Source organism: Macaca thibetana, chromosome 3, assembly GCF_024542745.1.
Source record: "Macaca thibetana thibetana isolate TM-01 chromosome 3, ASM2454274v1, whole genome shotgun sequence".
In the NCBI taxonomy this organism is placed as follows: domain Eukaryota; kingdom Metazoa; phylum Chordata; class Mammalia; order Primates; family Cercopithecidae; genus Macaca; species Macaca thibetana.
Genome location: NC_065580.1, coordinates 105271677 through 105284446, shown reverse-complemented (window position 1 = coordinate 105284446; position 12770 = coordinate 105271677). Strand labels below are relative to the sequence as shown.

Below are 12770 nucleotides of genomic sequence, written 5' to 3'. Positions count from 1 at the left end.
CTGATGTGAATGCCTTTCTTTTTCTTTTCTTTTTTTTTTTCTTACCTTACTTCTCTGGCTAGAACTTCCAGTACTATGTTGGATAGAAGTTGTGATAGTGAGCATTCTTATCTTGTTCCTGATCTTAGAAGAAAAACTTTTAGTTTATCCCTGTTGACTGTGATGTTACCAGCGGACTTGTCATACATGGTCTTTATTTGTTGAAGTACTTCTCTTCTGTACCTAATTTGTTGAGCATTTTTACCACAAAAAGATGTTGAATTTTGACATGATCTTTTTCTGCTTCTATTGAGATGATCATATGCCTTTTATCCTTCATTTTGTTAATGTAGTATGTCACATTTATTAATTTGTGTATGTTAAACTATTGTTGCATTCCAGCAATAAATTACACTTAATTATGGTGAATAATACTTTAAATGTGCTATTGAAATATGTTCGTTAGTATTTTGTTGAGGATTTTTAAACCTATGTTCATCAGGGTTATTGCCCTGTAATTTTCTCATAGTATCTTGTCTGACTTTGTTACCAGAGTAATGCTGACCTTGTAAAATGAGTATGGAAGTAAACACTTGTTTTCACTTTTTTGGGGGAAGACTTTGAGAAAGATTGCTATTAGTTCTTCTCTAAGTGTTTGGTAGAATTTTGCAGTGAAGCCATCTGATCCCGGTCTTTTCTTGGAATGGAAATATTTTATTACTGATTAAACCTCCTTAGTGTTGGTTTGTTCATATTTTCTATTCCTTCAATACTCAAAGTCTTGGTAGTTTTTGTGTGTCTAGGAACTTACCCATTTCTTCTAGGTTATCTTTTTTTTTTTTTTTTTTTTTTGCTCACTGCAAACTCCGCCTCCTGGGTTCAAGTGATTCTCCTGCCTCAGCCTCCTGAGTAGTTGGGATTACAGGTGCCTGCCACCATGCCCAGCTAATTTTTGTATCTTTAGTAGAGACGAGGTTTCTCCATGTTGGTCAGGGTGTCGAACTCCTGACCTCAGGTGATCTGCCTGCCTCGACCTCCCAAAGTGCTGGCATTACAGGCATGAGCCACTAGGCCTGGCTGACATTTAATTTTTCATATCACCTCTTATGATGCTTTTTGTTTCTGTGGTATCAGTTGTAATGTCTCCGCTTTCATTTCTAATTTTGAGTTTTCTTCTTCTTCCTAGTTGTTCTAGCTAAAGGTTTGAAACTAACTCTTCATTGATCTTCTCTTTGTTTTTCTAGTCTCCATTTGTTTTCTTTCTTCTCTAATTGTTATTATTTCTGTGCTTTTACTAAAGGACTTCATTCTTCTTCTAGTTACTTAAGTTGTAACATTAGGTTATTTATTTTAAATCTTTTGTTTGATGTAGGTATTTATTGTTATAAACTCCCCTCTTAGATCTGCTTTTGTTGCATCCCATAAGCTTCATTAGGATGTGTTTTCATTTTCGTTTATCTTAAGATATTTTAAAATTTTGCTTTTAATTTCTTCTTTGATCCATTGATTGTTTAGGAGTATGTTGTTTAATTTTCACGTTTGTAACATTTTTGAAATTCCTTCTATTATTGATTACTAGTTTCATATCACTGTTTTTGAAAAAAGTAATTTATATATTTCAATCTTAATTTTGTTGTGACTTGTTTTGTGGTTTACTCTATGATTATCCTGCAGAAATGTTCCTTGGATGCTTCAAAAGATTATATATTCTGCTGCCACTGGGTGAAATTTTCCATATGTGTCTATTAGATCCGTTTGGTCTGAAGTGTAGTTTAAGTCCAATGGTTCTTTAGTGATTATCTGTCTAGATAATCTGTCTATTATTAAAAGTGGGATTTTGAAGACCTATGATTTTATTGCTGTCTATTTCTCTCTTCAGGTCTATTAACATTTGCTTTATATATTTAGGTGATCCAATGTAGGGTCCATATATATTTACAATTGTTATTTCTTCCTGATGAAATAATCCCTTTACTGTTATACAATGACCTTATGTGCCCCATTTTACAATTTTTTACTTAAAGTCTATTCTATGTGATGTAAGTGTAGCAATCCCTCACTATTTTGGTTTCCACTTGCATGAAATATCCTTTTCCATCTGTTTACTTTCAATTATATGTGCCCTAAATTGTCATTTTGATAATTGTATTCTGGCTATCATGTATTTTTTTTTCTGTCTTCCACTCTTTCTGCTTTGTGTATTTTTTCCCTTTCTTCTATTTTTTCTGTCTTCTTCTGTGATTGATGCTTTTCTCTAATGGTATGCTTTCATTCCTTACTTTTTAATTTTTGTGTATCTACTGCAGCTTTTGCTTTGTGGTTACCTTGAGACTTACAAAGGAACGTCTTATACTTATAACCAGTGATTTTAAAATGATAATAACTTAACTTTGATTACATACAAAAACTCTACACTCTACCACCCCCATTTTAGTTTTTTATGTCACAATTTAAATTCTTTTATATAGTATATCCCTTAACACACTACAAATAAGCTTCATTTTGTCATGATTTACTTTATTTTTCTTCACAGATAGTGCATTTTTTTTACAAATTGAAGGTCTGTGGCAACCCTGTGTTGAGCAAGTCTGTCATTTTTCAAACAGTATGTATTTACTTCATGTCTGTGTCATATTTTGGTTATTTCAAACTTTTTCATTATTATTATTATTATTATTATTATTAGATCCATTAAGGCTCTCTGTGATCAGTGATGTTTGATGATACTATTGTAATTGTTTTGTGGTGCTGTAAACCGCATCTGTATAAGGTGACAAACTTAACTGATAAATGTTGCGTGCATACTGACAGCTCCACCAACTGGTTGTTCCTCCATCTGTCTCCCTCTCCTCAGACGTTCCTATTCTCTGAGACCCAGTAATATTGAAATTAGGCCAGTAAATAGCCCTGAAATTGTCTTTAGGTATTCAAGTGATAGGAAAAGTCACACATCTCTCACTTTAAATCAAAAGCTAGAAATGACTTAGCTCAGTGAGAAAAAGCATGTCAGAAACCAAGATAGGCCAAAAGCTTGGTTTTGGGCTGGTTTGCCAAGTTGTGAATGTAAAGGAAAATTTCTTGAAGAAAAGTAAAATGACTACTTCAGTGAACACACAAATTATAAGAAAATGAAACAAACTTACTGCTGGTATGGAGACAGTTTAGTGGTCTGAATATATGATCAAACTAGTTGCAACATTAAGCCAAACCCTAATCCAGAGCAAGATCTCAAACTCTCTTCACCGCTATGAAGGCTGAGAGAGATGTGAAAGCTGCAGCAGAAAAGTTTGAAGCTAGCATAGTTTGTTTCATGAGGTTTAAGGATAGAAGTTGTCTCTGTGACATAAACATGCAAGGTAAAGCACCAAGTGATAATATAGAAGTTGCATTAAGTTATCCAGAATATCAAGGTTAGATAACTGATGAAGGTGGCTACACTAAACGATAGTTTTTCAGTGGAAACGAACAGTCAAATACTAGGAGAAGGTGCTATTTAGGGCTTCTATAGCTGAAGAGGAGAAGTCAATGCCTTGCTTCAAAGCTTCAAAGGACATGATGATATTCTTTTTAGTGGCTAATGCAGCTGGTGACTTTGAGTTGAAGCCAATGCTCATTGATCATTCCAAAGATCCTAGGGCCCTTAACAATTAGACTAATCTACTGTGCCTGTGCTCTATAAACAAAACAACAAAGCCTAAAGGGCAGCACATTTGTTCACAGCATGGTTTACTGAATATTTTAAGCTCCATGTTGATATATACTGCTCAGATAAAAAGATTCCTTTCCAAATATCACTGCTCATTGACAATGCACATTGCTACCCAAGAGCGTGGATGAAGACGAACAAAAAAAATTAAACTTGTCTTCATTTCTGCTAACACAACATCCATTTTGCATCCCATAGATCAAGGAGTAATTTTGACTTTCCAGTCTTATTATTTAAGAATTTAGGAAATACATTTTGTAAGGCCGTAGCTACCATAGATAGCAATTCCTCTGCTGGATCAGGACAAAGGAAATTGAAAACCTTCCAGAAGGACTCACTACTTAGATGTCATTAAGAACATTCATGATTTATAGGAGGTGAATGCATCAACATTTACAGGAGTTTAGAAGGTTGATTCCAACTCTCATGAATGACTTTGATGGGTTCAAGATTTCACTGGAGAAAGGTACTGCAAATGTGGTGGAAATAGCAAGAGAAATAGAATTAGAAGTGGAGTGTGTAGATGTGACTGAATTGCTTCATTCTCTTAATAAAACTTGAATGGATGAGCAGTTGCTTATTATGAATGAGCAAAGAAAGTGATTTCTTGAGATGGAATCTACTCTTGGTGATAATGTTGTGAACATTGCTGAAGTGATAACAAATAATTTAAACTAGTACATAAATATATTTGATAAAAACAGTGGCAAGGTTTGAGAGAACTGACTCCAGTTTTAAAAGAAGTTCTACTCTGGGTAAAATGCTATATAACAGTATTGCATGCTACAGATAATTTTTTATGTGTAAGGAAAAGTCAATTGATGCAACAAACTTCATTGTTATCTGATTTTAAGAAATTGCCACAGCCACCTCAACCTTTGGCAACCACGACTCTGATGAGTCAGCAGTCATCAACATCAAAGCAAGACCTTCCAGCAGTAAAAAGGCCAATATTTGATGAAGGCTCAGATGATTGTTAACTTTTTATTTTAGAAATTAAATATTTTTAAATTAACATATATACTTTTTAGACATATTATTGCACATTTAATAGGCTACAGTAAAATGTAAACATAACTTTTATATGTACTGGGAAACAAAAATATTGTGTGATTAGCTTTATTGTGATATTTGCTTTATGTAGGCATTCTGGAATTGAATCCACAATATTTCTGAGGTATACCCATATTGTAGCTATTGTTAGTTTTAATAGTTTTGTCTTTTAGCCTTTATCCTAATGATGTCACTGATTTACACACCACCATTACAGTATTAGAGTATTGTAAATGTACTTACTTTTCACAGTGAGTGATATAGTTTTATATGTTTTCATGTCATTAATTAGCTTGCTCTTTTTTTTTCCTTTAGCTTTCTTTTTTTGTTTCCTTTCACTTGAAGAATTCTGTGTAGAATTTTTGGAAAATAGGTTTGGTGGTGATGAACTCCTTCAGCTTTTGTTTGTTTGAGAAAATCTTTCTCTCTACTTGATTCGTAAAAGACAGTTTTGTTGGGTAAATATTTTTGGTTGGCAGTTTGTTTTTCCTTCCTTACATATGTTCTTCTATTCTCTCCTGTTCTGTGCAAGGTTTCTGCTGAGAAATTTTCTACTAGCCTTGTTATAACTGTCTTATATGTGATTTGCTTCTTCTCTCTTGCTGTTGTCAGGATTTTCTCCATGTTTTTGATTTTTGACAGTTTGATTATAATATGTCTTGGCATAGTCTTATTTTCATTGAATCTGATTGGAAACTTTTGAACTTCTTGTACGTGGATATTTATATCTTTCCCCAGATTTGCAAACTATTCTTCCATTATTTCTTTAAATAATCTCTCTTTTTTTTTCCTCTCTCATCTCCTTCTATAACTCCTATAACTTGTATGATGTAGTTTGGCTATGTCCCTACCCAAATCTCATCTTGAATTTTAGTTCCCATAATCCCTACATGTCATGGGAGGGATTCAGTGGGAGATAATGAAATCATGGAGGTGGTTTCCTCCATGGTATTCTCATGATAGTAAGTTCTCATGATATCTGATGGTTTTATAAGGGGCTTCTCCATTTGCTCAGTTCTCATTTTCTCTCTCCTGCCGCCTTGTGAAGAAGGACATGTTCGCTTTCCCTTCCACCATGGTTGTAAGTTTCCTGAGGCCTCCCCAACCCTGTAGAACTGTGAGTCAACTAAAGCTCTTTCCTTTATAAATTACCGAGTCTTGGATATGTTCTTATAGCAGCATGAGGCATGAGAATGGACTAATGCATTGCACATTTTCTCTTTTGATGCTGCCTCATAAATCTCTTATGCTTTCTTCATCTTTTCTCATTCTTTTTTCTTTCTTCTTCTTTAGTTGTATATTTTCAAATAACTTGTTTTTCAGTTCACAGTTTGTCTACTTGATAATTTCTGCTGTTGGTGCTGTCTAGTACATTTATTATTTCATTTATTATGTTTTTTAGCTCCAGAATTTCTATTTGATTAAAAAAATAATTTCAATCTCTCTCTTTAATTCTTTGTTTTGGTTGTACTGTTTTACTGATTTCATTGAAGTGCTTCTCTGTACTTTAAGTTCCCTAAGCTTTCCTAAAACAATTATTTTGATTTTTTTGGTCAGGCATTGCATATATCTCTATTTCATTGGGGCCAGTTACTGTAAAATTACTGTATTCTTTTGTTGTTGTGTCTTTTTTTATGTTTATTTTTGCCTTATGTTGATGTGTGTGTGTGTTTAGTAAAGCAGTCAAATGCACACATATCAACATAAGGGAAAAATAAACATTAACAAAACCAAAAAGAATCACCTTCCAGATTTTGTGAGCTAGTTCACTATGGAAAGACCATACGCTATGGGGGAGGGTTTGTTGGGTGGTGTAGCATCTGTGATGGTGCAGGTTTGTAGTCTCTGTGTAGCTTTTTCAGCTCAGGTCAGAGTTGATAAAGATCATAAGGATCCTCAGGGGCCAAAGCAGTGGCTATTGGCAGTGATCCTCAGTGGCCAAAGCAGTGAATATTGGCAGTAGCAGCAAGAATTGATTGGGTCTTCAGTGGCGATGGCTGCTAAGGTTCTTCTGATCTTTCCTCCCACTGGGGAAGCTGGCACTGAGAAGATTTCTCTTGGTACTAGGTCTGGCTTGTAGGGCCTCTCATAGTGGCAGTACCACCAGTGTCTGATGGGTGATGTTGATGGAGTAGCCATGGAACTGAGGTCTGATGCATGGACTCACATGGAGAGACTATGGCTCTGGGATTACAGTGGTAATGACACTGGTGCTCAAGGGGCAGATTCCCCTTCTGCTGCATGGTATAGTATGTGAGGCATGGGTGCACCTGCAAAGTAGTGTGGGAGCTAGAACACAGTCTTTCAGTGGCTTCAGAGTTGGGGCAAGGCATAGCTCTCTATGGCTGAGCTGTTGCCCAGGGCACAGGTGCCCCTGCTGTAGTGTTGGTAATAGTATACATATGCATTAGTCAAGGAGACAAGAATGAGAGCACAGGTATGCACAGAATTATAATGGCTCTGAGGCCTGGGTGGGGATAGCTCTTTATGGTGGTTAAGTCAGTGTCTGAAGCGTGGACACATGCAGGCAGAGTTTAACATTGGGGCTTGGAGTGTTAACTAGCTTACAATGGTGCTGGCTGTGGTGTTAAACACATGGGTGGGCCCAGTGTAGTCAGACTGTCAGTCTGGAGTGTGGGCATTCCCAGGGTGGCCATGGCTCCAGGGCTGAAGCTTATACATGGTTGGGAGAGATGGTGACCCCATTCCCAAAGTAGCTCAACAGCAACTCCTTCTTAGGGTATAGAAGGGAGGTATAGCCACATCTCCCCTTCTGGGGTTCTCTTGCAGGAATGACTGTTGGTTACTCAGTGGAAAAAGATCCTAGTGTCTCCTGTGGAGCAGGCCACTAGAGACAATGTTGGTCCTTTCTGTGTCTAATACTGATAGCTTCCACCTTTATTCTTTGTTCCTAGCCAAATCATGGCCTCTTAGGTATGCCAATCACAGCAGCAATTCTTTCTATGTGGTTATTCTCCGTTTTTTGCTTCACGATGTTGTTGCAAATTCTTTAATGGGCCCTTGAGTCCTCTCTGGGATATTTTAGTTTGTGAATAGCTGTTTATACTTGAATGCTTTGGAGGGTTAAAGGTGAGTATCTCCTACTCCATGATCTTGGTGATAGCTCCTAAAAAGAGATTTTCTTAACTAAAAATTTTCTTAACCTAAAAATAGATTTTCAGAAATTATTAATTCCCCCATTCGTTGCAGAGGAGGTCTGGGTGAATGTTGGAGCATGATTTTGACACTTAGCCAGGCAACTGACAATTCTGTCTTTGCCCTCACTTCCTGCTTGCACAAAGCCTCAAGGTCATTCACAGGTGACAGCTCAGTGCCTTCTCTATTTCTTCCTTAGGATGAGCACAGTCCTGGGCATATACCTGGTCTTCTAGATTTCTGGGAATATGTCAGAGATTTTCAAATCCCCTATGGATAGCTCATTACTCAGCTTATGTTTTAAAGCTTTGGTTAGTCTAGTGTTTTCCTTGACCATTATCCAATACCTTAGTCATAAGCAAAGTTAATCAATTGCCTGTAACTGTTTTGACAAATGCCCAGAGGAGAAAGGTTTTTCACAGTGGGTGAGTTCTGATTTAAGTAAAATAAAGACAGCCTTGCAAGTGGAGTCTTCTAGAGAACTGCCAGACATGTCAAATAATGGCAGTTTCTTGGGAATTTGAAAGGGCTCTATCCCAGTTTTGCTTTCTACAGTGGCTGCCAGACAATTTGTTTTCACTATGAATGGGTGCTATTACTTTTTCAGGCTATTACAGAGTTGGATACTGGGGAATGAGAATAATGCAAGCCAAAGCACCACAGAGCTCATTTTTTTTTCTCACTGAGATTCAGCCATTTTCCTGAATAAATGCTCCCTGGGTAATTGCAAGTCTTTGGTTAATTTCCAGAGTCCTACAAATTTGAGTCTGATAATTTTTGCCAATTTTCTTGCTTTCTTTATAGAAGAGAGAATTATCAGAATTTCTTTCTCTATCATTTTCCCTATGTCAAAAGATACATTTTATATATAGTATTATCTTAACACTTATATTGTAGATACAGTTAGAAAAAATGTTACTGACATGAATATTTCTAAATCAAGAAGACATTTTAAAGTTAACAATTAGGAGAAACCATAGGCTATCAAATGCTTTGGAAAAATATGAAGATAGTGTGGTTGCCAACCTCCAACATGTCGAAAATAATCCTTGCTTCCTAGTTTTGTGGTTCTTCTTTCCGCATACTGAATCTGAGTTGATTTGTACAACCAAAATAATTATATGAAAGTGATGGTGTATGACCTTTGAGACTAGTTCATAAAATACATTGCCACTTCCACTTTGGTCACTTGAATAGGTTATTCTTGGAAAAACCAGCTACTATGTTGTGAGGACACTAAAACATACCTATAGAGAGGCTCGTGTGGAGAACTGAGTATTCCACTGAAACCAGCACTAATTTACCACCTATGTGAGTGATCCATCTTGTCCAGTCCCAGCCAAGCATTCTGATGACTACAGTACCACAAAGCATCTGACTGAACCTTTTGATAAGCCTTTATCCAGATCTGCCTAGCCAAACTGTTCCTGAATTCTTGACTAATAGAAACTGAGATAATAAATGTTTATTGTTTTAAGCCACTAAGTTTTGTCATAATTTGTGTCTCAGCAATTGATTACTAACATAAGTAATTGAAAGCATTTATTTACAAGGAAGCAAATATCCTCAGAAAGAAATTGAAATAAGTTTTTAAAAATTTCCCCTGAGAAAGTACTAGCCGTACATAATGGTAAAGGCTCTTTCAGACATACCAAATTTTCAAGGTTATATTCAGAGCACAAAAGAAGAGTGTAACTCTTAACTATTCCATATTCATTTTCTGAATATGGAATAACTTCATTACCAAGACCTGAAAATAATAAAACCAATGAAAAGAATTATAATTTTACTTATGAATACAGATACAAGGATCCTAAAAGACTCTACTAACAAATGGAATCTAGCAGGATAAAGCTTTCTAGAAATGCATTGTATGCACATAAAGCTATGATAATTTAGACCTGAAGTACTAGCATCAGAATAAAAATATATTAATAAAAAATAATTTTCAGAACTGAGAAACAACACATCAAACTTAATACCAGTTATGAAATAATCCATTCTTTCCATACTTAGTTGAAGTGTCTAAATCTATATTATAAACATCTAACACATGTTAAAAATATGAGTATGGATGTATGTAAATATGTATATATGTAATATTTTAAATCAAATATACATATGATACATAAATGTGGCTTACAATGAAGCAGATTGACATTCCAAGCATGGATATCTTTAATCTAAAAATAGATCTTAGGAAAAATTTTAAAAAAGTCTTTCAGTTATAAAATCATTCCAAAAGGAAAACAGGAAATTTGAGAGGAAGAAATTCAAATGCCAATAGATACTTTAAAAAGTATAATTTAGGCAGTAATTCAATAAGTAATAGTTATTTTCTAACAAATTCCCTTTGTTTTACAAAAAAGAACAGTAGCCAGTGTTGAGTTCATTTGAGAAGTAAAAGGTAAATATAATTAACAAACTTTTTTGGAAATTATCCACAATATGCCAAAATCCTTAATATTGATCCAGACATTTTTAGTTAACATTTGAAATATGAATGCTTTACATCCTTATCATTGCTTGTTTGTGTTTTCTTTATGTAGAAACTATTTTTAGCAAAGGAAATACATTAAAAATCTTTCAAATTTTCATTGCCCTTCCACCTAGGATAAAGCAGGCAGTTTGATGCATAGGAATGCAGAGTTTTATATTATTTTCCTTATGATAAATCTAAGAGCTAACTGTGGTATCAGTTTGTCTCATCACATTTGGAAGGTGTTACATACCTGCAAATAGCGGACCACTCGGCAAACCAGGTCAGGTGCCATGAAGTCTCCAGTGAATCGCCAGATAATATCTGTCAAGATGTTGACTAGTCCTGTGAAAGAATCTAACAAAAACATACAAGTGCTTACATGCAGGGTTTTTTGTTGTTGTTGTTGTTGTTTTGTTTTGTTTGTTTGTTTTTCAAATTTTCAGCTAAGCCACAATAGAAATGAAATCCTGGAGAGGTTCACTTTTTTTCTCCTTCCTGATTTATTAGATGGCCACTGAGGAAAAGTAAAGCAAAGCAGGAGTTCTTTGACTTATATTATTGCAGCTTCTTACCACTTAAATGTAACCACCTAGGAAGAATTTCAATAATGACTGAAGAGGAATCACAGTAATCATAACTGACCTTTTAAGTCACAGAGCAGAAGTTTTCAGGGTAGTAGGTTTGTACTAAAGACAGCACTGTGTGAGAATGAAGAGGACAAAATTGAGAAAAGCAAAATTGTTATCTTTGGAGAATACTTCAAGATTCCTCTTACTACACCCATTATTTTGCAAATTGGACCTCTTGTTTCTCCTTACACCCAGTCTCAGTCCTCCTGCTCCCAGGTTTCTTTGCTTTCTTCTCCTTTCCACTTTCAATATCTGCCCTCGGAAAGCAGCAAGTGTATCATCTGTCAACTTAATTAATGTACTTGGTTGAATTACAGAGGAACTAAGGCCAAGGTCAGGACATTTGTCCTCTTGTGGGCAGGTCATCTGTACTCAATTCTATAGTTACAGATTGTACAAGCTGTGTAGATATTTATAGCAGAAATGGCAAAATAGGCTATATGTCTAAAAACTGCCCCTCACCCCTCCATGACAGACATCACTAATTTATCATATAATCCAGAATCTTTCTCAAAAGAGTGCTGTAGGCAAGATTGCAGAATAGAAGACTCCACTGATCATTCCCTCCTCCACCTTCAGCAAGGACACCAATTTAGCAACCATCTACACACACAAAAAAGTAGCTTTGTAAGAACCAAAAATCAGGTGAGCACTCACAGTGCTTGGTTTTAACTTCATATTGCTGAAAGAGGCACCGAAGAAGTAGAAAATAAACAATTTTAAATCTCTGATGCCACCCCTCTCCCAATCGCCAGCAATGGCAGCAGGGTATGGAGAGCTTTCCTAGGTGCTAGAGGAGGAAAGCACAGCAATTGTGAGGCACTGAACTTAGTGCTGTCCTATTACAGCATAAAAGAAAACAGGACCAAACTCAGCTGATGCCCCCGCATGGAGGGAGCATTTATATCAGCTCTAGCCAAAAGGAAATCACCAATCCTGGTGGTCAGAACTTGAGTTCCTACAAGCCTTACCACTGCAAGCTCAAGTGCTCTGGGGCTCTAAATATACTGGAAAGTCAGTCTAGACCACAAGGAGTACAACTTTCAAGCAAGTTCTAGTGCTGAACTGAGCCCAGAGCACAGTCACAACAGGAGAGGGCACTGGTCAGCTCTGAGAGGCCCCCTTTCCAGGCCCTAGCTCCTGGATGGCATTTCTAGACATGCCCTAGGCCAGAAGGGAAACTACTGCCCTGAAGGGAAGGACATAGTCCTGGCAGCATTCATCACCTGCCAGCTAAAGAGTCCTTGGGCTCAGAATAACCATCAGGAATACCCAGGTGCATTAAAGATTTTGAGTGAGACTCTGAGACTTGCCAGTCAAAAGTCATCAAGTGGCTCAATGGATTAAAAAAAAAAAGGATCCAGTGATCTGTTGCTTACGAGAAACACACTTCACCAATAAAGATGAGACACACATAGGTGGAAAATAAAGGGATGGGAAAAGATATTCCATGTCAATGGAAACCACAAAAGAGCAGGGCTAGCTATAACTATATCAGGCAAATTAGATTTCAAGACAAAAACTATAGGAAGAGATAAAGAAGGTTACTATATAGTGATAAAGGGGGTCAATTCAGCAAGAGGATTTAACAATTGTAAATATATATGCACCCAACACTGGAGCACCCAGACATATAAATTAAATATTGTTAGAGCTAAAGAGAGAGAGAGACCCCAATACAATAATAGCTGGAGACTTCAACATCACAATTTCACCATTGGACAGATCTACTGGACAGAAAATTGGTAAAGAAATATGAGAGTTA

General features: G+C 36.2%; 1 protein-coding gene across 6 annotated transcripts in view; it reads right to left on the bottom strand.

Annotated features, from left to right (window-relative positions):
* Nucleotides 1–12770, bottom strand: part of NPSR1 (neuropeptide S receptor 1) — a 235588-nt gene that overhangs the window by 92400 nt on the left and 130418 nt on the right. For 3 of the 6 annotated variants that reach the window (XM_050785491.1, XM_050785492.1, XM_050785490.1), the window contains exon 3: nucleotides 10627–10730. The exons of 2 other annotated variants lie outside the window; for them this stretch is intronic. In XM_050785491.1, coding sequence (XP_050641448.1) covers nucleotides 10627–10730 — 104 coding nt within the window. The remainder of the gene's footprint in view (nucleotides 1–10626; nucleotides 10731–12770) is intronic. One more of the 6 variants, XM_050785493.1, reaches the window with a different exon arrangement.